The sequence below is a fragment of the Xyrauchen texanus genome, chromosome 28 (genome assembly GCF_025860055.1).
Source record: "Xyrauchen texanus isolate HMW12.3.18 chromosome 28, RBS_HiC_50CHRs, whole genome shotgun sequence".
Taxonomy (NCBI): Eukaryota; Metazoa; Chordata; class Actinopteri; order Cypriniformes; family Catostomidae; genus Xyrauchen; species Xyrauchen texanus.
In genome coordinates this window covers 37,537,867-37,563,835 of record NC_068303.1, presented here as the reverse complement: position 1 = coordinate 37,563,835, position 25,969 = coordinate 37,537,867, and the positions used below count along the sequence as shown (strand labels likewise).

Below are 25,969 nucleotides of genomic sequence, written 5' to 3'. Positions count from 1 at the left end.
CGTGAATGTCATTTATAAACGTTACTAGGCAAACAGTAGTGGGAACACCCACTAGCGACTTCACCGCCAGCCACTGGCGACCTGCAGCGATAAAGTCGCTGGCAGTGTGTACGCACCTTAACTATTCAGATCTTTATTGTAAAGCGTTTAAACATTGTTTTTTATGCTTATTCAATGAACTATAAACTGTTAAATGCACCTGTGGAACAGTCGTTAAGACACTAACAGCTTACAGACGGTAGGCATTTAAGGTCAAGTTTATAAAAACTTAGGACACTAATGAGACCTTTCTACTGACACTGAAAAACACAAAAAGAAAGATGCCCAGGGTCCCTGCTCATCTGCGTGAACGTGAATTGGGCATGCTGCATAGAGGCATGAGGACTGCAGATGTGGCCAGGGCAATAAATTGCAATGTCCGTACTGTGAGACACCTAAGACAGCACTACAGGGAGACAGGAAGGACAGCTGATCGTCCTCACAGTGGCAGACTACGTGTAACAACACCTGCACAGTATCGGTACATCCGATTATCACACCTGCAGGACAGGTACAGGATTGCAACAACAACTGCCTGAGTTACACCGGGAATGCACAATCCCTCCATCAGTGGTCAGACTTTTCCACAATAGGCTAAGAGAGGCTGGACTTGTAGGCCTGTTGTAAGGGAGGTCCTTAACAGAGATCACTGGCAACAACGTCGCCTGTGGGCACAAACCCACCTTCACTGGACCAGACAGGACTGACAAAAAGTGCTCTTCACTGATGAGCCGTGGTTTTGTCTCACCAGGGGTGATGGTCGGACTCCCGTTTATCGTCGAAGGAATGAGCATTACATCAAGGCCTGTTCTCTGGAGCGGGATTGATTTGGAGGTGGAGGGTCCATCAATGTCTGGGGCGGTGTGTCACAGCATCATCGTACTGAGCTTGTTGTCAATGCAGTGCGTTACAGGGAAGACATCCTACTCCCTCATGTGGTACCCTTCCTGCAGGCTCATTCTGACATGACCCTCCAGCATGACAATGTCACCAGCCATACTGCTCATTCTTTGCATGATTTCCTAGAAGACAGTAATGTCAGTGTTCTGCCATGGCCAGCAAAGAGCCCGGCTCTCGATCCTATTGTGCACGTCTGGGTCCTGTTGGATCGGAGGGTGAGGGCTAGGGCCATTCCCCCCTGAAATGTCTGGGAACTTGCAAGTGCATTATAGCAAGAACTGGCAAATCTGGTGCAATCCATGAGGAGGGTGGGTGGCTTCCTTAGCTCTTAAAATGATTTAGAAGAGAATGATATATCTTACAGAGATACATGACATTTTCATATAAAAAGGCTCTGACAGCATAAAGTCATTCAGTATGGTTTTAAAGGAATAGCTCATCCAACAATTATAATTTACTCTTCATTTACTTTTAAGTGGTCCCTTAAGTGGTCTCAAACTTGTATGACTTTCTTCCATGGAGCACAAATAAAATATTTTAGAGATATGATCTGTTTATCTCCATACATTGCAAGACATAAAGGTGGCAAAAAGGTTATGAGTAAGACTAATAGCTTTTTGATTAGAACAGATAAAAACAAAACAATTTTACTCCTTTTTCAATATAAATCTTGACATAAGCAGTCTCCTAACCCTAGATTTCATCCTCAGGTCTCCAAGATTTCAAGTTTGATTACACTTCAGGGCACCATCTAGCATTCTGGCATGAATTAAGCACTATGAATGGTTACTGAGCTTGAAATCATGATTGGCTAGGAGATTACTGATGTCAAGCTAGATAGCGAAAAAGGGGTTACACAGTTTGGTCTGTTCTCACACAAAACTGATTGGATCGCTTCAGAAGACAGTCATATGTATTACCTTAATGCTGCCTTTATTTGGTCACCATTCACCTACATTGTGTGAACAAACAGATGTCATATTTCCATTAAAATATCTTTATTTGAATTCTGTGGAAGAAAGTCATGGGAGTTTGAGATGACATAAGGGTGAGGAAATGATGAGAGAATTACTAAAGATTATAATTTTTGGGTGAACTATTCCTGTAATTCAATGCATGATAGTGAGTATACTACTATAGTCTAAATTGAATATTTCCAATTAAAACACTAAGCAGAATAAAATAACTTGTCTTAAGATAAATGTTTTTGTGAAGCACCTAATGTGCCTAAGACTTTTGACCAGCACTGAATAAAAATACTGTATAGCTCTGCTCAAAGTTTAAATACTCCTTGTAGAATCTTCAAGTTTTTCTTTAAAATTGGCAAAAACAAAAATGTTTTTTTTTTATTCAGTACTGTACAACATGTACACTCTATTAGAAAATAATAATTAATTATTTTAAAAACTTTGTTATTATTATTTGCCTCTTTAAGCATAAATGATCATTTGTAAACTTTTGTAATAGTTGAGTATGAGCCCCTCAGTTGTCGTGAGTGACAAAGTTGGATCAACCACTATAGTTGAGAGATCAAATTAGAAGTGCTATGCACAAACTTCACAAAAGGCTAGTCATTGAAGGAGGACACATGATATTAAAAACCAAGGGCTTGCAAACTTTTTAAAAGGATCATTTGTAAATGTATTTGTGAAATGTATGTACTTAGCTCTGGATTTGTAAAATGTATTTACATATCTGTAATATCAAATAGCTACATTAATGCATTACTAAAAAAAGCTACTTTTATGCATCATTAAAAAACATCTTTACATCAAATTATGTAAATTTACAAGCAGAACTATATTTATTATTAAGATGAATTTACCTTGTAGGTTCTTAAATTTTTCCCACTTTTTGACAGGGGTTACCACACCAAGCAACCCCATCTCTTTCAGTACAGTTCTTTAGTGCATGTAATGTAATGATTTAAATATTACTAATTACACATATCAAATGAAACTGAACTCTACTCATTTCTGAGGAAAAGTAATCTACAAACTCACTCCCATCCAAGCTGAGCTTCGTTCCTGCGCCCAGAGAAGAGACGCCCATTGGCCATCCTGCTCATTATGAGACACGTTACGTCTTCATCCATCCCTAAAACAATACATTATTTTCTAAGGCATATGTGAATACAGTAGTTACATGTGATAAATAATATATGTGAACAATCCAACAACTTATCATTTGCTGCATGAAATCTCGACTGTAGAAATTACCCTTGATAGTTTCGAGTCAAAAATTGAATTTAAGCTGAGTAAGTGGCCGATCATAAATTAACCCATTAATATGTATAATTTTACTTGGTTATATCTTGCTACAGATTTATTTGCATTAATAAAATATGTTACTTACATTTGTAAAAGTTGCAACCTCCGGTGTTTGCGTCCACCATTTGCAATTTTATTTTGCACTCTGCCGCCGTCTCCGCGTTGGATTTTGGGAAATAGGGGTCGGAGAGTGTACATTGTGTGTACCCTCGAAATCAGATTGCATTGTGGGTAAGAATGAGTGAACAAATGTAGTGAACGAGATGTAGGGAATGAATTAGGACACCACTACAAAATGGCCGACACCTGAAACTGTGCACTATTTAGTGGATAGGGGGTTGTTTCGGACACAGCTACAGGCTGCACACTCACACATGACCTTCGTCATCACTGACAAATGAATGAATACAGTTGCAGGTTTTGTTTGAATGATTTGTAAGTATATATCCACTTTATTGAGCGTTGTTTTTGTTCTCTGTCTTCTAAAGCATTCCGTTACTGCTTTATTTCATGACAAAGCGTTTCAAACGATTCAGCCTTCACGTTAGACAAATTCATAGAGAAGAACTGACTCAAGAGTGATTTTACGCATCGGGCATTCCTCCCATTTAGGAGCCCTGTGCTTGTGTCTATGACCATGTTCACAATGGCATACTATTCATACTTCTCTCACAGTTTTTGCCAAACACAGATATAACAGAAACAGTGAGCGTAGTATGGTAGTAAGGCATTCAGGACACGGAGAGGGCCACAACATGTTATAGGAACGCACAGGGTGCATTTTGTTTGACGCAAATTGGACACATGCTGAAATTGGCTTGGTAGATCGGCGCCCCTGAAGCGATGGCACCCTAGGTGACCTGCCTATGTTGCCTAATGGGTTGACTGGCCCTGCAAGCATCACTATTGCTAATGTTCAAACTTACAGTTAGGGATTTGAACATGGCTTTAAGTATTAAACTTGGTATGTTACTCGTTTTTTGCTACATGCATAAATGTTACCTCAAATTTTGTGGCTTATTGAGGAGGGGAGTGCAATTAAAAATTATATAAAAAAAATCTAGTTTGAACTTAACATGCAGTTTTAATTTCATAAGATTTGGTACAATAGCCAAATATATCCATCTGATGCATTTTTACATAAAACCAACAATAGTACTCAAACCAACCTACAAAAAAAAAAAAAGAAAAGTGCAGGAATGTGGACACATTAGTCTAGAGTCCAGGGGGAGGTAGTATATTGAAATATATGTGTGTGTCTCAGGGTTGTCTCCCGCCTCCCCGCTCATCTTCGTCTCCATGTCAGGACATCCCGCTGGTATCTGGGCTGTGTAAGCGCACAGAGACTCAGAGTGCAGACAGTGAGTCTTGGCTGGAGCTCAGCTCAGAGGACGACCCCATCCTCAGAATATTGGAGTTCAAAGGAGATGACAGTGAGTGACTGCTGAAATAAGAAGCTTTATCCCTATGAGTGCTCTTATACTGTATATAAGAAAAATAGTTTTTATACAAGGCAAACATTTTCTCTGTAGTGTAAACGTATATTCTGTAGTTCAGGGCACAGCATTAGAGAGCTTTGGGCCAGTTTATGGAACTGTCGCTTGTCCAATATATCTGTGACATTCTCAGTTGACTTTTTGTTTGTGTACTTTTATTTTGAAATTTCCTGTTTAGTTGCTGTTTTCTAGTCCTTGTCAATTCCTGTTTTCCCTTCTTGTTAATGTGTCCGGTTTTCATTGGTTCATTGTTTTATTACATTGATTCTGTTCTTGTTTGTCATTGGTTTTAGTTAATTGTCTTGTTATCTTGTTTGAAAGTTCTGTTTGTTTATTGGCCTTTGTCACCCATGTCTTGTGCATTTAAATCCTCATGTTTTCCTTTTGTAAGTTGTCAGGTATTGCACTTGTAAACTTGTTGTTCTAGCCTAGCCTAGCCTAGCCTAGCCTAGCCTAGCCTAGCCTAGCCTAGCCTAGCCTAGCCTAGCCTAGCCTAGCCTAGCCTTTGTGTTACCTTGTTGTTTAGCCATAGTTTAGTCTTACCTGTGTACTTGTAACCTTGTTGTCCTGCTATAGTTTAGTCTTGCCTGTGTACATGTGACCTAGTTTTCAAGCCATAGTTTAGTCCAGTTTGTATACATGTACCTTGTAGTGTTGTTCCAGTCCTGTCCAGCCTTAGCCTTAGCCTTTGCCTTAGTTATTTCATGTCGTGTCTTGTTTTGTCATTATTAGTTTGGTCCTTGGTTTCTTGTTTTGTTTTCTTTCACTTTCATAGTTAGGGATACTGTTTCACATTATAAGAATAAACTGCACTTGGGTTCATCTTTACTTTATCATCATTGTTTCTGCCTGTTTTGTCAACACCATTACAATATCTTATGTTAATTAGTCAAATACATCTTTTTATGTCTTGCCAACTTAAACATTTGTTTTTCTGGCATGTATTGAAAATTGCTACTGAATTGTGCTTATTTACAACACTATATAGCTGGCTAACATATCAAGATTGTTAATCTTGGAATCATCAGTCAGAATGGGTACACATAACTAAATCACTGTATTTCATCACTTTCCAGTATGATTGAATTTATAGCTGTTATGGAGTTACAATTATAGCTGTGTAATTTTCAGCTATTGAAAAATAAAACTCCAGTAATTTGTTGTAACTTTGTAAAGAACTTTAGTTTAATGGAAAATTTAAAAAATATTATTTTTAAAATATATAAAAATGTCTCTAATATCAAATGTATAATATTTTGTGGTGGGCAAGTGAAAATATTGTCAGGTTAAGTAAAAATCTGAAATAATGTCCCAACAAGGCCAACTGATTAATAAAACTAATGAAAATCTTCAGAAGTCATTGAAAAGTCATGGAAATCTCAAATTTTTATAATTTTGTTGGGCTCTAAGACATTTCTTCAGGTAGAAATTCCTTTTTGGAGTGCAACCTCTAAAATATTATTATTATTTTGAATCAACTTGAAAAGGCATGCTGCAATTCATAGGTCAAAAGGTGTGTGAATCCTACAAATCTGTTACGTAAAGAGTTTTTTCATATTGTTTAATTAGGCCCACCTTCTGATGAGATGGAGATGCTGTATCTTCACCTCAAACACGCAAGTTTATCTCCCACAGGAGCTCTGCAGCCAATTACCAAACGCGACTTCAGATCCTCTTTCATCAGACGCTGTAAAGACGAGAGCATTAACGACAAGCTGCACCTCATCCGAACTCTTAACAGCACTCTAAAGGTGAGATCAACCCTATAAAGATAATTTAATGCCAAAAAGATTTGCATGTGCAGAGTAAGATTTGTGAAAGTGTAAATAAAATTGCAAGCATAAAGTTGTTTGCATGCGCACAGAACATTATGTAAAGGCGTAAATTAGAGTTCTGCGTGGGATGGATTTTTCAGTCCTGCTCCCTAGAGATTCTGTCCTGCTCCTGCAAAAATATTTAATGTTTTGTCCTGCTCCAGCCCTCAACTTTCAAGTTTTGTTCCACTTCTGCCCACAGGTAGAGGTTCACGTGAATATTGCAGTTATGCTCCCATAATATTCTGTCCCGTTCCGGTGTAAAAAAGAAAAGAGGGGGAAAAAAACAGTTTTGTTAGCACTGTAATATTGAAAAACATATGTTTTACCTTTGGTTGGTTTCAAAGTTTTCTTTAATAAAGCATTAACAGAGGTTTGGATTTGGGAAAGGCGAGCTCTGCGCACTTTGCTAGTTTTAACACTATTAATGTCATAAACTGGTGAGATTTGATACGGTCTGTTCCATGACTGTTCTAGGATGACAATATGTCAAAGAATTCAAAATCCTCAGGCTCTGGAGACATTAAAAGACACTTATGTGCTCAAGCTGATGCCCCACCGGAAGCCTGAGAGATTTGGCCGGAGAAGTGAGGGAAATTCAGCAAGAATTGTTGAACATATTGGCAATACTGACAAAAGTCATTGCTGATTTGGATGATCTTGCTGTAATACATGCAATACAATGCCATGGAGACAAAATTCTCCGAGGTGGTTACAAGAGTGGGGGATGTCGAGAAATGGATAGATTATTTGGAGTCATCGGAGAGGGAATTATCTGCTAATCTGCTAGTGACTAAGGTGGATTTGGAGCAAGTCTGAGAGAAGTTGGAGCACTTGGAGAACCGTAGTCGGCGGAATAACGTCTGAATTGTTGGAATTCCAGAGGCCGAAGAGGGACAAGGTATGGTGAAATTCCTGGACAGGCTCAGAGTCTGGACAGGCTCAGAGTTCAGAGTCTGCTCAAAATAACAGGCTATAAAATGGAACTCGAGCGAGCTCACAGGGTTCCGATTCAAGGAATGCAAGAAACTCTTACATCAACAGAAGGTCGCTTTTGCAATGATGTTCCCGACCAAACTGAGAATAGATCCTAAGGATGGCTGCAAAATATTTACATGTCCCCAGCAAGTGATGTCCTTCATTAAGTCAATGGAGCGAGTAAGTGATTTTATAGTACTCATATTGCTGGCATATGTCACTGACTCACTGAACATTCACTTGATTGTCCAAGGAAACTGAGAGCCTTTTTTTTTCTTTTTGGGCTGGTTCCACCTAGCAGCTGGAGTTTGTTTTGTGAAGTAACACTCCTTTGGGACAGTATGTTTTGTGGAGTATATCTTGCAAGACATTAGAGTGATTGGTTCATTTGTTGCACACATGTAGCAGCAAAATGTGCCAGCTCACTGAACATTAGTTTGGAAAATTAGTGCCTTTTTTTTTTGCTGGTTCCGTCTAGTAGCTGGAGTTTGTTTTGTGGAGTAAGGCGCGGTTAATGCGCAGGTTAATGCGCATGTTTTTTCTGTTTGTTTGGTTCGGGGGAAGTTTGGGGCTTGATTGTTGCACTAATGTTGGAATGTGGTCTTTATCTAGTTTTTCTCATATTTCAAAATGTCAAATGTTAATATGAGCGGATAGTCTCTCTCCACGTGGAATGTGAATGGGTTGAGGCACCCCCAAAAAAGAAGGAAGGTTATTTATCTTCTTAAGCCTAAGAAATATGATAGTGTTTCTTCAAGAAACACACCTTTCCCTGCAGGAAGCTGAAAATTTGGGAAGATATGGGGTGGAAATATTTTCTTTAGTGCTGGCTCAAGTAAGATCATTACACTGGTATGAAAGTGTCTTCAATTTAAATATCTTAAACAGACTAAAGATAAATTAGTAAGAGTCATTATAGTTTAAGCAGAAATTCAGGGGCAAAGTCTTATTTTGGCTAATATTTAAGCACCTAACGTTGATGATCAGGGCTTTTTTTTTTTATCTTGAAGGGATGCTGCAAGCTGCTGGCATCCCTCAAAAATAATATTGGGTGAAGACTTTAATCTTTTGATGGACTTAGTCCTTGATCTTAGCAGCCCTATATGGCACCCCAGAGCTGTCTGCTAAATTGCGCCATTGCACAAATAAGCATGCCGCCAGTGATTGCAGCTCCATGCAATGCCCCAGCTCAAGTGGGCATGATAAAAAAATCACATACAAGCCTGGCACACTGTGTCAGTTCCCGAGTGGGTGATCCAGACAGTTATGTAGGGCTACAGACTTCAGTTTGCCACAAAAACCCCCACGTTTCGGCAGTGTAATTTTCTCACAGACAAACAAGAGCTCTGCTCATTTTCTGGAAGAGGAAATTTCTCCTCTTCTAGAGAAAGGGGCAATTCAGGTAGTTCCCCCAGGCCAATGTCAACAGGGGTTTTATTCCCATTATTTTCTAGTTCCAAAGAAGGGTGGCTCACTGCACCCTATTTTGGATCTCAGGGTGTTAAATGGACATTTGAGAAAATATAATTTCAAGATGTTAACATTCTCTCATTCAATACATCAGAACGATTGGTTCACATCAGTTCCCCACACAGAAAATGGTTCACATCAGTTCCCCACACAGAAAATGTCTTGGTTTTGTCATTTGTTAAGAATTTATGGTCCTGCCGTTCAAGTCTCCCCCGAGCCTGTGCTTATTTTGTCTGTGTGTGGAAGCAGGATTCGCACCGTTATGCTTAGCAGGTCTGAAAATCCTGACATATACACTGGCGGCCAAAGGTTTGGAATAATGTACAGATTTTGATCTTATGGAAAGAAATTGGTACTTTAATTCACCAAAGTGGCATTCAACTGATCACAAAGTATAGTCAGGACATTACTGATGTAAAAAACAGCACCATCACTTTTTGAAAAAAGTAATTTTTGATCTAATCTAGACAGGCCCCATTTCCACCAGCCATCACTCCAACACCTTATCCTTAAGTAATCATGCTAAATTGCTATTTGGCTCGTTAAATGAAGCTTAACTTTGTGTTTGTTTTTGAGTTGCCAAAGTATGCAGTAGACTGGCATGTCTTAAGGTCAATATTAGGCCAAATGGCAAAAAAAAGAAATGGCTTTCTCTAGAAACTTGTCAGTCAATCATTGTTTTGAGGAATGAAGGATATACGATGCTTGAAATTGCTAAATAAACTTAAGAGTTTCATACAAAGGTGTTGTGGGGATGGAGCGTGGTCATGTGTCAGTCTGCCGGAGAGAGAGCGGTGAGGTTTGTCACCTGGGTTGTATCTCTAACACCTGTCTCATTATAGTAATAGTAGAGCGAGACCTGATAAGGCACACCAGCACAGTACTCTCATCTGATAAGTCTCTCATTTGAGAAATAGACGCAACATGTCCTCAGCTGACACCTTTAATGAATTCTACCCACTCAATACCAGTTTCATGTACAACAGTAAAGAGAGGATTTAGGGGTGCGAGCCTTATGGGAAGAATTGCAAAGAAAAAGCAGCTTTTGAAACAGAAAAACAAAAAGAAAAGGTTAGAGTGGGTAAAGAAACACAGACATTGAACAACTGATAATTGGAAAAGAGTGTAATGGATCATAACCCCATTGAGCTTTTGTGGGAGACTGTAAGAAAACAGGACACAAGACAGCCACATATATGGCAAGTGCTACAGGAAGCATTGGGGTGAAACATCACCTGACTACCTGGTCAAACTGACAGCTGGAATGCCAAGGATCTGCAAAGCTGTCATTGCTGCACGTGGATGATTTTTTTATGATAATTCTTTGAAGTTGAAGAAGTTCTGAAAGAAAAATTCATATTGTAATAGTCATTTTTCATTTTATGAATGTCCTGACTATACATTGTGATCAGTTGTATGCCACTTTGGAGAATTGAAGTACCAATTTCTTTCCATAAGAGCAAAATTTGTACATTATACCAAACTTTTGGCCATCAGTGTATAGATGATTAGTTAATCATAGCCAATTCAAGGGAGAAAGTAAACACATCTGTGTTTCAGAATAAATCTGAGCAAGAGAAATTTCACTCATCCCAGAATGTAACTTTTCTGGTAATGGAGCTGAATTCCACTGCGTGCTCATCTCTCAGAAGAGCACATTATATCTCTAATGAATTGTCTTTCGCTGTTCAAAGAGCGTGCTGTATTGCATTTGTCTCTGACCACAGGGCCTTATGTCATCAGCCATCCGCTTTCATGAAATGGATTTTGTCTCTTCGTCTCAGCCCCTACGCGATCTTCCTCGAAACATTACAGTGACCCAAGCTGTTAAATCAGCATTGTGCCACTGGACGACCACAGAATTTTATGTACACGGATGCCTCTAGGGGTCGTCACATTATGAAAAGTCATAATGACAGATGCTTCCCTGACCGAGTGTGGTGCCACCCAGGGAATGGAACGTGGCTGACCAAACTATGGTGGTTCGGCCCATTGTTCTATGTACTTCTCGCAAAAGGACAAGAATGCTCCCCTTGGTGTAGACACACTGCCACACCCATGGCCAAATGTGCTGCTCCCCCACTTTTGATTTTTCCCACTCTAGTCAGATTGAGAAAGCAGAGCTTGGCACCAATTCTCATTGCGCCTAGATCACCCAAAGCACCGTGGCTGGCGGAGATAAATCCTCTCCTTTACATCCAGCCATGCCCTCTCCTATTGCACACGGACCTCTTGTTGCACGGCATCTTTTGGGCTGTATGACTAAACCTCCCACTACACCGTAAACAGTGCATCACCCTGTCCAAGCGCTGCAACTGTGGCATCTTTTCAGGCATGCAACAAACTTCCACTACACTGCAAACAGCGCACACGCTTTCCAATCGCCGCACACGCTTTCCAATCGCCGCAAATGGTCACGTGCCACAACCGCAGCACATCTTTCAGACCATGCGTCTCTGCCTTCATTGCTCTGAAACCCATATTATGCCACTCATAACAAACGAACCACCACCCACCTAGCAACTGACAACAATCTGGTCAGGTCAGGTCTTACATAAACAGCTCACCATAAGCCTGCATCTTCGCATCAATCAATTTCCTAGCCTAGCATACACCCTCACGTCAAATGCCGTGCTCAACCCATTTGTACCGCAGAGTGAGTTTGCTTATATGCAGCATAAACTTTTCACATGAAAGCAAGGGCTCTTCCTGTCAAACGCTGCACTCGAGCATTCTTCCCATTCATCCTACCATCGTACGCCATGCAGGTCACATGTGTAGATCAAGCATAATCATAATTAAACTTTCTAGTCTCAAAAAAACTTTTTGCTGACTCTTTATCGTTTTCCTTCAGTGATCCAGAGCCTTGGCCCTTGAAGCAGACAAGACAACAACCACAGTTCCCCCCTTCAGAACTGAAATTCCTAGAAATCACCCTCCCAGACTTCTCCACACCCCCCAGGACTCTTCAAGCCCTAACCCCAAACCCTACAAACATATCGGACAGCTTTGAAATGCTTCAAAGATTTCCACCTAATTTACAATCTGCCATTTCTAGATTATTCTCTCCTCTCTGTATTAGGGTTGCAACGGTGCACTATTACTATTATCAAAGAAAACAGAAGGGTTATTTTATTTATTTATTTTTTAGCTAACACTTTATTATAATTGAAACTTGAAACCATTTATTTTATTGAAGTATGTGTAAAAAAAAGTATCCCTTTTGAAAATAAATAAATAGAAAAAACAAGAAAGCTAACAGAATTATAATACACAGAATTATAAACATGATAAAAAATTGCATGTAACTATAACATGTAATATAACTAAAGCATTTTTGTTATCATGGCATGTTAAATTAACTACTAAATGAAAAATAACATCAGCTGTGTGAGCTTTTAAAGTAATGTCCTATGATTATTAACAGTTAACATATACTGTAGGTGCACGACAGCACAGCCAGACTGCTCCTGTCTGTACCTTTATCTCAGTGGTTCTCAACTTGTTTTGCTTCAGTACAGATTTTACATCGGAAATCATGTGTCGACCTGCAGTAGATTAAACATAACTTGTATTTAAAGTGTTCTGGGTTGCATTTCCTTTTATGTTGCATAGTTTTGTTCATGGTTTTCCAGTACAAGGACATGCATCAAGTGACATTATTTTTGTTGATGGTATCAACAACAAAATCTCCACCCTTTTAAAAATTGAAGAGCATATTTACTTATATGAGCCCATTATTATTCGTTTGTTACCCAATATTAGATATTTATACACATATTACACAGAAGGAAAGGCTCGTTGTTACCATGGTTAGGTCAGTGTGCTAGTCTTAAATAATGGTCATAATAATTATAAATTAATGTCCATCCATCCATCCATCCATCCATCCATCTTCAACCGCTTATCCGAAGTCGGGTCGCGGGGGCAGCTGCTCCAGCAGGGGGCCCCAAACTTCCCTATCACGAGCCACATTAACCACCTCTGACTGGGGGACCCCGAGGCGTTCCCAGGCCAGTGTGGAGATGTAATCTCTCCACCTAGTCCTGGGTCTTCCCCGAGGCCTCCTCCCAGCTGGACGTGCCTGAAACACCTCCCTAGGGAGGCGGCCAGGGGGCATTCTTACCAGATGCCCAAACCACCTCAACTGACTCCTTTCAACGCAAAGGAGCAGTGGCTCTACTCCGAGCTCCTCACGGATGACTGAGCTCCTCACCCTATCTCTAAGGGAGAAGCCCGCCACCCTTCTGAGGAAGCCCATTTCGGCCGCTTGTACTCGCGACCTAGTTCTTTCGGTCATGACATAACCGAAATACATAAATTAATGTATTTATGAAAAATAAATACTAGCTGAAACACAGCTTGAAACTTTAACTACAACTGACACTGTTGATATAAAATGAGGTCTAATAGATTCTACCTTTAGATTATTTAATATGAAACTATAACATTTTGTATAAATATAACAGTTTCTTTTACTTATGTAAAATCCTGAAACAAATTGGTAAAGGTGATGTGTGTAATTATTAATATTTGTAACTATTTTGGTAAAGGGGCCACATTGGGCTTTAAGTAGTGCATAGGGGGCCACATTGTATTACTTTTGAGATACAATGTTCTGAATTGATTTGGTTTTTGTATCTTTTAAGCCCAGAAATAGTTGTGTACTCAATTTTATGTGTATCTGTGACTAGTGAGACTATTCTGCAATTGCCTAAATTATTGTATTGCTCTACAAAGGTAGATCATTTTCTATCAGGACTTAAAAAACTAAATAAAGGCGGAGATTATAAATTAATTTTGTCATCTCTACTTCCCTGTTAATTTATTATTCCGTTTTAATAAAAATAAATATATATATATTTATAGAACATTTAATGTTTGTCGCAAAGCGGGCGAGTTTACTTTTTTTTACATGTTAAAAGGGTCATGATGCGTGTCTCCTCAATGGATTGACTTTCAGCACACAACTGAATAACCGGCTGCATGACTATGATAAATGATTACTGCAAGAGTTAGATTAACATACAGGTGCAAAGGGACTTCTAAATAATAGAAACTACATATACATATTCGTCTCTGGTTTGCTTTTGCTCGCATGTCAATGATTACCCCTCTGTATGTCAATGATGCCGAGATCTACTTTTATTTTTAATTTAATCACTGAGAAGGTTTACCTGCAAAATTAGTAGCACCAAACATCACAAGCAGCCTCAAGAATGGACACAGAGTAGCCGTATAACACTTTTCTTTGAGCAGAATATTGCATTACAGATCGCTAAGTTTGTTCAAAGGAGAAAGCGAGACGTGCATGGTTGCCAGATTGCACAAAATAAGTATAACGTTAGGCTGAATATTTCCAATTTCCATAAGTATATATCTGAAACTGGGGATGTTGCGTCTCTTATCTGGCAACCCTGCGCATGTTAAACGCTTGTGGAGATGCGTTAGGTCTTAATGCAAGTTAACTGAAATATCCAATGAAAAATACAATAAATTAGCCACGGACCACATTAAACAATGTGGAGGGCCTGATCCAGCCCGCGGGCCATAAATTGCCCATGTCTGTTTTAGCTGTTTGCGAGATTATCATTAAATCTGCGTCGGCAGTCCTAAATAGTCTATCACTTGGGCGGCTGCCGAAATATCTTCAATGGGAGAACCATGGCATTGCTCTTTCCCTGCTGTCTACCCAGTCTGAATAGACCAGTTGAGAAACACTTCTTTAACTCACATACACACACACTCATGTCAGACCCCCTCGCCTCGCTTCTCTCTGACATTTTCTCTGCTGCATGCGTGCGCATAGATATACCGTGAAACCGGTATACCGCTGCAACCCTACTCTGTATCCTCCTTCACCTCACATCCCAAAACCCCCCCCCCAAAACTACGTAGAATCGATCTACTAACTCATTGCTTAAACACACTTTGTCAGGGCTACATTTCTCTAAGCGCCTCAAATTATACTCAAGCCATTCCTTTTGCATTGGCGCCTCAACCATAGAAGCCCACAAAGGCCTGCCCAAACACCAAACACAATGGGACACCGGCCATCCGATGCATATCTCTGCATCATCCGCGTCAACCGTCTTTATACCAGGAAGGCACATCAAGCCCTGATTAACAAGTCACAAGTTCTCATCCGAGGTCAGGGGGATGCTTGCTTCATCCTCGACTTCCCAACAGGCCAGCCCCACCGTTTGGAGGGTCCACCCCGGCCAGTCCGGAAGCCCTCCGTACCACAACGCAGGACGGGCCTACTTAAGGGCTCTCCCGTTCGAACCGCTGCGGGGGTTCTCCCACTCGAATGCTGTGTGAGCTAACCTATGTTTATTTGTATTGTGGTCTCCCCCATTTGTAGCGCAGTGAGGGCCCCTCATTGCCAGGAGGAGAGGCTGAGGTCATCCTGAGTACCTAGGATCCACTCCTATACTCGGGGTGACCTGCCCTATTGGCTAAGATTCACACCTCCACTCGGGCGAGCCTGGCTCCCACAGTGCAATCCACAAGGGCTCTCCCATTCAAACCGCAGCAGGGGTCCTCCCATTCCGAACGCTGTGTGAGCTATTCACATTTATTTCTATTGTGGGCTCTCCCGTTCGAGGATCTGAGGAATGCAGCAAGATACCACATTCGATTGCAGGTTGTGCTCGCCTGCTCAAGCAGAGCAGTGCTCCGTCCCTTGGGATTTGCCCGCTCGCTACATGTGCCCATCCATTGAACACACAAACCCTGGAGGGAGACTTAATATTAGGTCGGGGCAGCTAGGATTCTCGCTTCTATCAAGGGCAACCTGGCCCTAATTCAGGTGTGGCCCCTGCGGTCAGGCATAACGATCCCTTTAGCACATTTCAGCTCTCACAGATCTCATTTCTATGTTGTCGCAACCGCCACTGTCTCTTCAGTACTTCCGCCTAATTTCCATTCTCCACCATCTCCCAGTTTCCAATCCCCGAGCGGACCCTAGTGTGAGGCTAACTCCACTAGAATTCTATCTTCTATTCTATACTTTGGCACCCCTGCCAACCTCCCACAGGGCTCCGCAAGCGCCTTCCCCAAACACATTTCATTGCTCCATGCTCCTTTGTGGGGTGTACAAGAGGAATCATAAAACTTTGTCTAGCCTCAAAAACAAGACAACAGCTCGCTGTCCCATTTTCTGGCATCTTTTGTGGGGTATTTGTGCTCTGGTCAAGCCTTGAGCCTCAAGCCCTTCACCCAGGACAGCGAGCCAAAAAATTTACATTAAACATTACTCTAAGCAGGATTACATTAACTTGTGAACTACTGAACAATATTCTCTATATGTGCACACTTTTGGCCTGGCTAAAGATTCTTTTGGATGTAGTTTAATAAAGCCTGCTAAAGACAAATCACTGGGAGTTTACAAAATTGAACAGGTATGTGAGTCTTTATTATGTTTTAATTTTCATATCTTTCGTTTTGACAGGGTTCGTACAAGATGCTTGAAGTGCCTGAATTTGGCTTTTTAAAATTTAAGCTCTGGAAAACCCTTGAAAATAGAATTTTTTTTACAAAGAGGTGCTTAAAATGTGCTTGAATTATAGAAAATCATTAAATACTTTGGTTAAATAGTTTAATAAATTAAATGTATTTTCATAAAAACACGACAGAAATAATCTGACATACAATGTTCCATATTCCCATTTGTTCTGCTCACCCTTTTAGAATGACTTTCTCACTTACATGAGTTTTGCAAACCCAAGGAGAATGGCTGTTTTTGTGTGGGCTTTATTTTAAAGATAGATAAATAGTTATATAATGTTGTTTCCTAGGATGAGTTCTATAATACCAGCAAATTCCATCCATCCAAATGCCATGCCAATGATAATTAAATGTACGGTGTGACTATTTTCACAAGGTGCAAATAGCACCTGCCCCACAATGGGGCTTTTTGCACTCCAATAGTCTGGTCGAAACACAGAAATAAAAGTCAAACTGTTCCCCCAAGCGTCGCAGTATTAGTGTAGTGCTACTCAACGCTTGGCCCACATGCATGATTTCATCATTAAAAATACTGTATATTTATTTAGCCTTTCTCTCAGTTCGAACCACTCTGGCCATTCTCTGTAGACCTCACTCATAAATAAGGCATTACTGTCCGCAGAACTGCCACTCACTGGATGTTTTTGGCACCATTCTGAGTAAATTCTAGAGCAGGGGTCACCAACCTTTTTGATACTGAGAGCTACTTCATGGGTACTGAGTCATACGAAGGGCTACCAGTTTGATACACTCTTCTGAACTAACAAATTTGCTTAGTTTGCCTTATACATTATTAATAATGTAAAGACTCGCGTGTGATCACGTTAATGATTTCTCACAATAATTACCAACAATGACAAGGTGGGAAACAGATATCAATATTCAGCACTTTATTTCTATTTATCTCAGTAATTGTAAAATGTTCAGATGATCACTTACATTACATTTCTTAGGAAAAATGTCCCATTTTCACTAGCCACTGACAAACCTTTTAAACAAATCATGAACTATGTTGCACCATGTTTCAAAAAGTTATCAATTATGTACATTGTAATGTCTGTAATGTAGTGAAAAATCTTAAATATTTTTAAATAAATCTTGTCACATTTTGAACTAATGACCAAATCTGCTGTATTTTTAATAAAATAATAACTGTTACATGTCATGAACACACATTTTAAATTGAACAATTCTTCAATATTTTAATTAAACTTTGCCATGGCACTGACATGTTGCCACTGACATCTGGTATAATTTTCTTTGTTAGTGGGAAGACTGGCATTGCATACTGTTTACCATTGTATTGTAATCTGGTGTGTAACTTGACACTGCAACTGTGAGTAACTCTTTCAGATGTGCATCAGTGAGGCGTGTTCTGTGTTTGTTCTTGATGAAGTTCATGTCAGAAAATGCTGATTCACATAGATAGATAGAACCAAACAGGCTGGCAACCTTCATAGCTGCTGTACACACACACACCACTGTACTTCTCTGTGTCAACAAGGCACCAAAAGTTTGGTGCAGCCTGGTAGGCTTTGAGGTGGAGGTCATTTTGCAATGTTATGATTTCAATCTCCACCTGTCCAGCATCCAAGTTGAACGTTGTACTTAGTTGCTCAGCAAAGCTTGTTGTGTCCACATTCATGAAAGGATTGGAAATGAATGATACACATGGCTCAAGCTGATCTAGGTCACAAAACCTATTCTCAAACTCTTGCCCAAGTCTGTTTATGACTTCATAGTACTTGTCTGCAACTTTGTCAAATGTATCAGATGCAGAAGCATTGTCTTTCAGCACTGACTGCACAGTGGGAATGTGCAGCACCTTTTTTCTCTGTAGATCCACAGAGAAAATGTTCATTTTGGCTTTAAATGCATTTAAAGCACTTATCATATTAACAACAGTCTTGCCTTTACCTTGCAGCTCGCAGTTTAATTGGTTTAGTTTCCCAGTAATGTCCGTCAAAAATGCAATGTCAAGTGTCCACTCTGTGTCCTCTAGCAGTGAGACGTCTTTGCCTTTGGACTGCATGAACTCTTTGATTTCACCGAAAAGTGAAATCTGCTCCTCTGCTGAGCCATCTGATTTCTGTGTGTAGTAGCAGGTCACCATATTCAGCTGCCATCTCCTCCAATAGCACTTTGAAAATCCTGTGCTGTTTTGCTTTGGAGCGGATATTGTTTATGATTTTCACAACGGGAGTCATCACGTGCCCAGAGCCGATCACTTTGGCACACAATGCCTGCTGGTGAATGATGCAGTGGTAATGCAGAAATTTTGGGAAGTCTGGGTCACCTTTACAATGAGCGATTAAACCTGCATGTCGGCCAATCATAGCAGGAGCCCTATATGTGGTCACCGCTACCAGCTTTTCCAATGGTAACCTTTTCTGCACAAAAAACTCCTTCACTGTGTTATAAATGTCAACTCCCCTCGTAGTTGTCTTTATGGGCAGTAGTGTCAGGAGTTCTTCTCTTGTGGAGAAATCTTCAAACACCATCCGGATAAAAACCATCAGCTGCGCTGTACTACTGCTGTCCACGGACTCGTCGCACTGGATGCTAAACCACCTGCACCTCGCCAGATCCCGGTCCAGCTGATCGACCAAGTTACTGGACAAAGCTCGTCTAGCCATCGTAGATGCCCCCAGTTGGACGTCGGAGAGAGTGGCGATTACATCACTTCCATATTTCTCGTCTTTAAGTACAGTGTTAGCAATTATCATCATTGCTTCTTTGACAACTTCTCCATCTGAAAATGCCTTCTTCTTCTTGATCAGGAAATGCGTAGCTCTAAAAGTAGTTGCTTACCCAAAGCTGTCTTTAGCTCAAGGGCTTTTTCTGCCCATAGTGCGCTTCCCGGTGGGTAGTTAGTAGTTTTTGTGATTTGTAGTAAAGTGTCTCTCCACATTGTGCCGCTTTGCCGTTGCCACAGTCGCTCCGCATATAAGACACACGCAGGTTTCTTTCACAGTCGTAAAAAAGAACTCCCGACTCCCATTCGTTGTGAAAGTGATACGTTTTCTTTCTTTTTTCTGCCAAGTTTTTGGGGTAAGAAACTACGTTCAGCGCCAATCTTCGCTGCGCCCTCTAGCTTAGCCTACTCTCCACGAGCACTGTATTGTCACACGCACAATACTGACCGAACTGGAGTACGTCAGAGTTCACCTAAACTCATCTAAACTTCATGTATAAGAAACATATTTTTAAGATATTTTCATTTTTTAAATCTATATAAATGCAATTGTGATTAAAAAAAAATGAATAGCAACAGAATAAAATAAAATTTTATACGCAGCTGAGTTGTGCTATTTTTAGAACAGGCCTGCGGGCGACTCATGTGGTCTTTGGGGCGACCTGGTGCCCACGGGCACCGTGTTGGTGACCCCTGTTCTAGAGACTGTTGTGTCCCAGGAGATCGGCAGTTACATAAATACTAAAACCAGCCTGTCTGGCACCAACAATCATCCATGTGATGATCTAATCAGCCAGTTGTGTTTCTGCAGTGCATAAAATCATGCAGATACGGGCCAGGAGCTTGAGTTAATGTTCACATCAAACATTAGAATGGGGAAAAAAATTTGATATCAGTGATCTGGAGCGTAGCATGAATGTTGGTGCCAGATGGGCTGGTTTGAGTATTTCTGTAACTCCTGGGATTTTCATTCACAACAGTCTCTAGAATTTATTTATGGTGCCAAAAGCAAAAAACTTCCAGTGAGTGGCAGTTCTGTTGACGAAAATGCCTTGTTGATGCCATTGTCGCTGTTTTGGCATACACAATATTAGTCAGGTGGTTTTTATGTTTTGGCTGATTGGAGTATATATTTGTGGCAGGGCGGAGGACGGGGCCGGGTCTTGATTCTACACACCCGGTCCCTTATCAGGCTAATCAAGCCTCCGAGAGGGATAAAGGCCTATTGCGGATGGTGCGGGAGAGAGAGATCATTTACAGACATGTCCGTCATGTGTGTGTTGTTGTCTTTTATAATATAATATAATTTATGTCGCCAAGTCAGTTCTCTTTCTATCGAACTACTTTACACTGGTGCTGAAACCCGGGAAGGAGGAGGGATACGCCGTAGTAGAGCTCTTGCCACTACCGTCCACCCCAATGGAGCAGCCGCAGCCATTTGCCGGGGGACAAGGAGCCCGGCCGCCTGGAAGCGGAGGAACGGCCACCGACCGCGAGGGGAGAAGGGGCTCCTAACCAACCGCCAGGAGCGGTCAGGGCCACTGCCAGGGGCGGAGAAGTCCCCTACCAGCTGCTGAAACATGGCGGGGTCTGAGACTGCCGACCACGAGTGGGGAGGGGCTCGCTGTCGTCCGCCTGGAGCGGGAGAACCGCTGCTAGGGGCGGGGGAGACCCCTTCTGTTCCCCGAGAACGCGGCAGGGTGTTCCGTCCGCCAGGGGCTGGAGGACTGCCTCCAATCCGCCTCGAGAGGCACGGCTGTCGTCCGTTAGAGGGTGGAGGAGTGGCCAAGGAACAAGCTACGGTGTATCGGAGAACTGGCAAGTTTTTTTTTCATCTCTCTCTCCCCTCTCTCTCTCACTGCCGCTCCGCGTTGGCCTTTTCCCTCTCGTTTAAATTTTACAGTGTTTTTTTGGGGGCTACTACACTGTTACAGGAAGTACCCCCCATTTTTATTCATTTTATTTCTGTTTCCCTCCCCTTGTCCCCTCCCTCATCCAGGTAGACGGGGATGACCTGCTGGCAGACAGGGTGAAAGGCACGCCCCTCCCCAGTATGTCATGCCGGGGGCTCCCCAGCCCGAGAGAACGAGGGAGGAATGTGGCAGGGCGGAGGGCGGGGTCGGGTCGTGATTCTACACACCCGGTCCCTTATCAGGCTAATCAAGCCTCCGAGAGGGATGCAGAGGATGGTGCGGGAGAGAGAGATCGTTTACGGACATATCCATCATGTGTGTGTTGTCTTTTGTTTTGTTTATAATTAAAATATAATTTATATTGCCAAGCCGGTTCTTGTCTCCTCCTTTCCATCGAACTATGTTACAATACTGTATAAGAATTACAATAAAAATTAAGAGTGCGGCCCTCGAGGCTACACATATCCAGCTTTGCAGCCCCTAAACTATACAAAGTTGAGTAGCCCTTGTGTAGTGTGTAAAGATGGTGTGGATGAGTTTTTATCAAGTGGACATCCAGGGTTCGATTCCCCCATTTGTCTCACTTTTTCCCCATCTTGTCTCCACTCTTAATATTTCCTTCAATACTACTGATAGCTGCAAGCGGCAATCATCAAGTTCCAAGCAGATGTGGAGAAATTTCCAAAATAATCAGAATTGATGGAAATTATCCAGTGGATGACAAATACAAAATGGCAATAGATCCTGCCTAAACTAAAAAAAATTTAATTGGGAAAATTTTTATTTGTTATTTGGTTGCTAGGGTAACCCCATCTGGTTGCTAGGCAGTTTCCAAGGTGTTACTCAAAAGGCTCTTTACTACCCTGAGTCAAATGAATGAAACCGGAATTCTCTACGTTATTCTGGTGCAGAGATATGTGAATTTTACTTGGTTGCTTGGGTAAACCCATCTGGTTGCTAGGCAGTTTCAAGGTGACACTCAAAAGGTTCCATGCTATCCTGAATCAAATGATTGAAACCGGAAGTCTCTATGATGTTCTGGTGCAGAGATATGCGATTTGTTACTTGGTTGCTTGGGTAACCCCATCTGGTTGCTAGGTAGTTACCAAGATGATACTAAATAGGCTCCTTACTACCCTGAGTCAAATGAATGAAGCCGGAAGTCTCTATGATGTTCTGTTGCAGAGATATGTGAATTTTTACTTGGTTGCTTGGGTAACCCCATCTGGTTGCTAGGTAGTTACCAAAGTGATACTATAAAGGCTCCTTGCTACCCTGAGTCCAATTAACAAAACCAGAAGGCTCTACGACGTTCTGATCCTGAGATCACCATCTAAGCATTTTGAATGGAAGTCAATAGGGCTTGGTTGCTCTAAATGGTTGCTAGAGCATGGCTAAGTCATTTCCATGATGATACCTGAAGTCTGATAGCTCACCCAAGTAAAACAATCAACTGTCATTTCTCTAGGACATTCTGATCCAAAGATATCACTCTCAGCCAGTTTGAATGGAAGTAAATGGGGTTTGCTTGCTAGGTTGCTCTAAATGGTTGCTAGGGCATGGCTAAAAGTTTCTATGATGATACCTGAAGTCTGATAGCTCACCCAAGTAAAACAATCAACTGTCATTTCTCTAGGACATTCTGATCCAAAGATATCACACTCAGCCATTTTTAACGGAAGTCAATTGGACTGGTTTCTAGGATGCTCTAAATGGTTGTTAGGGCATGGCCAAGTTGTTTCAAAATTAATTGTCTTGTCATAGTAGGAAATATTTGTTTTCATGGGCAAAAGCCTTGCCATAGTATGCCTATGGTGCACTTTTGGGCTGATTTTAATACAGCATTTTACAGTTTTCGGATGCAGCCATGCAGAAATGACACGAGACAGAAATAGGGATAATGGAAAAATAAACACATAATACAATTCCAGACATATGTAAACATATGCCTAAAACAATGTGACAGTTAATCATGTCTGGCAACTTGACAAATATGTTTTCAATATTTTTAGGATATGTAAAAATTAAGGTGATATTTGAATATCTATAATCATTTTGGAAATCACAGATTTATTTGAAAAATAATATTATAAAATTCAGAAGACATTGTCAGTATACGTTTCTTCAAATAAATTTACATCCATTCATATACTCATTAAAGCCTTAGACTTAAAAGGATTTCTTATTCTTTTTTATGGCACCTTGGACAATGGTTCCATAGTTAGAGCCATTTTTTGTTTTTTTATTATTATAGCATCACCAAGAGGCAAATGTGTCACCATCCATCCATCCATCCATCGTCAACCGCTTATCCTGTGTACAGGGTCGCGGGGGGCTGGAGCCTATCCCAGCTAACATTGGGCGAAAGGCGGGGGACACCCTGGACAGGTCGCCAGTCCATCGCAGGCAAATGTGTCACCAAGAGGCAAAAATTGTTTGACCTCAGCATGAGCCCATACATATGTTAACCAAATTTGGTGATAATGCCTCAATCCATTCAAAAGTTATAACCATTTTAGTAAAATGGACAAACCCACTACGAACGTTTTGGCGTACCGTTTGAAGATAAATCTATTTAAAAATTCCTTTGATATCATTTCATATTGGGACTGCTGAATCATTCTGCACTGGTTTGTTTCCGATTGGGCAAACGGCCTAGGACGAGATTTTTTCAAAACAATCCACAATAGCGGGAAAGCAAAGCAAAATTCTGTCAAGGGACAAAACTCTTCGGCATGACACAAGGAATCAGAAACACTTTTTGTTTTGATTCTAGCCCTTACAATTCAAGCTTTATGGCCCAAAATGTGATTTTTATGTTTGTTTGGTTCACAATAGCGCCACCTAGTCTCTGAAGGATGTGTGCACCTTCAGTGCTTGGACCCCTAATAATACATAAACATTAATATAATAGTTTTTGTTGTTGTTGTTTTTGGATATGGTGGGGAGTTGAGAGAAAGGTTTGATGCAGGTAAAATGAACCATGTTTTGGTTAATATAGAAATATTGTAGTATCCATGATTTTTGGCCATTATTTTAATGCAATTAATCATTGTGTTATTACGGTAATATATTGTTTAATTTCGTGGTTTACTATGATTTTACTTCAAAATACCATGGTGATTCTATGGTTACCGTAGTAAAACCATGGGTTAATTTTTGTAAGGGTTAGGTAGCTTCAATTTAACTTTGTGAAACTTCAAATGTTAATTGTTCTTAACTCTCTGTGTATGTTATTTCAGGCTAAGGAGGCCGATCTGCAGGCCATAGAGCAAGTTTTGAGTGAACCCTCTCTGAACGTTTCCAAATACAGACATTGGCGAGATGCTAATGTCCTCTTACTGCAGGAAATCAGTGAGAAACACAAAACAGCTGTGGAGCCACAGGTCCAGAAACAACCCTAGCGCCTGCCTTTGGCTCAAATGCTCCATTCCCTGCCATCTCCATATACACAGATGGCAGCCTGTGAACATGAGGCTGATTACAGAGGTTTAACATGGAGGAAAAACACTCAGAAACCGATTGTGCCTTGTGTGAAGATGTCCAAAGAACTGAATGACATTGACAGGACAGGAGCATGAAATGTCAAGGGCTGGTTTCAGAAACACAGATAGTTTTACACTGAAATATATAACTACTGAACAGTTTTTTTTTTTCTTCAGATGTGTACCATTTCTGTGAGTTTGTAGATATGCTGTAATGCATAAATCTCATAAATGAGATTTAGTTTGATCAATGAATTTGATCACTGTGGACTAAGATTGGAATGATGTGTTTTATAGTTTAACTTATTTTAAACAGTCTAAATGTTAATTTCACCAAATTGTGGATTTTAGACAGGACAAACATTGTAATGTTTACACACCTCATGTTCAGCCCTTGCGTTACCCAATCACACCATTCTGCACACACACACACAAACGCGCACATCTGTGTTCAATCCCTCCATTCTAAAGCTTGTTTATATTTGATCTTAATAGGAGTGTAAAAGCCTTCTGTTTATATATTGTATATATTGTGTTTATAACATGAAGAGTCACTTAAGATGTACATATGTAAGCATTTTTCTACATTTCTAATTTTTCTAATTATTTCTTAATACTTAATAAATAATTTCTTTCAAAAATTGACAAATTTGTCTACTTGTGTATTTGAATAATTGTTAGATTGCAGTGGCCCCAAAACGTATTGTGACACTTCTGGTAGTCAAATGTTGGTGGAACATGTTCATTAATGTGATGAACGACACACTATGGTTACTACAGTGGGTACGGAAAGTATTCAGACCCCCTTAAATTTTTCACTCTTTGTTATATTGCAGCCATTTGCTAAAATCATTTAAGTTCATTTTTTTCCTCATTATTGTACACACAGCACCCCATATTGACAGAAAAACACAGAATTGTTGACATTTTTGCACATTTATTAAAAAAGAAAAACTGAAATATCACATGGTCCTAAGTATTCAGACCCTTTGTTCAGTATTTAGTAGAAGCACCCTTTTGATCTAATACAGTCTTTTTGGGAACCATGAGTCTTTTTGGGAAAGATGCAACAAGTTTTTCACATCTGGATTTGGGTATCCTCTGCCATTCCTCCTTGCAGATCCTCTCCAGTTCTGTCAGGTTGGATGGTAAACGTTGGTGGACAGCCATTTTCAGGTCTCTCCAGAGATGCTCAACTGGGTTTAAGTCAGGGCTCTGGCTGGGCCATTCAAGAACAGTCACGGAGTTGTTGTGAAGCCACTCCTTCATTATTTTAGCGGTGTGCCTAGGGTCATTGTCTTGTTGGAAGGTGAACCTTCGGCCCAGTCTGAGGTCCAGAGCACTCTGGAGAAGGTTTTCGTCCAGGATATCCCTGTACTTGGCCGCATTCATCTTTCCCT

General features: G+C 40.7%; 1 protein-coding gene across 2 annotated transcripts in view; it reads left to right on the top strand.

The window, feature by feature from the left end:
- Window positions 1–25,142, top strand: part of LOC127621788 (interactor protein for cytohesin exchange factors 1-like) — a 188,070-nt gene extending 162,928 nt beyond the window's left edge. Inside the window, exons 8-10 of one of the 2 annotated variants that reach the window (XM_052095516.1) lie at window positions 4,474–4,642; window positions 6,275–6,456; window positions 24,327–25,142. In XM_052095516.1, the coding sequence (XP_051951476.1) occupies window positions 4,474–4,642; window positions 6,275–6,456; window positions 24,327–24,488 (513 nt within the window). In that variant the 3' untranslated portion in view covers window positions 24,489–25,142. Of the gene's footprint in view, window positions 1–4,473; window positions 4,643–6,274; window positions 6,457–11,821; window positions 12,521–24,326 lie in introns of those variants that run through there. The other variant, XM_052095517.1, reaches the window with a different exon arrangement.
- The last annotated feature ends 827 nt before the right edge of the window (window positions 25,143–25,969 follow it).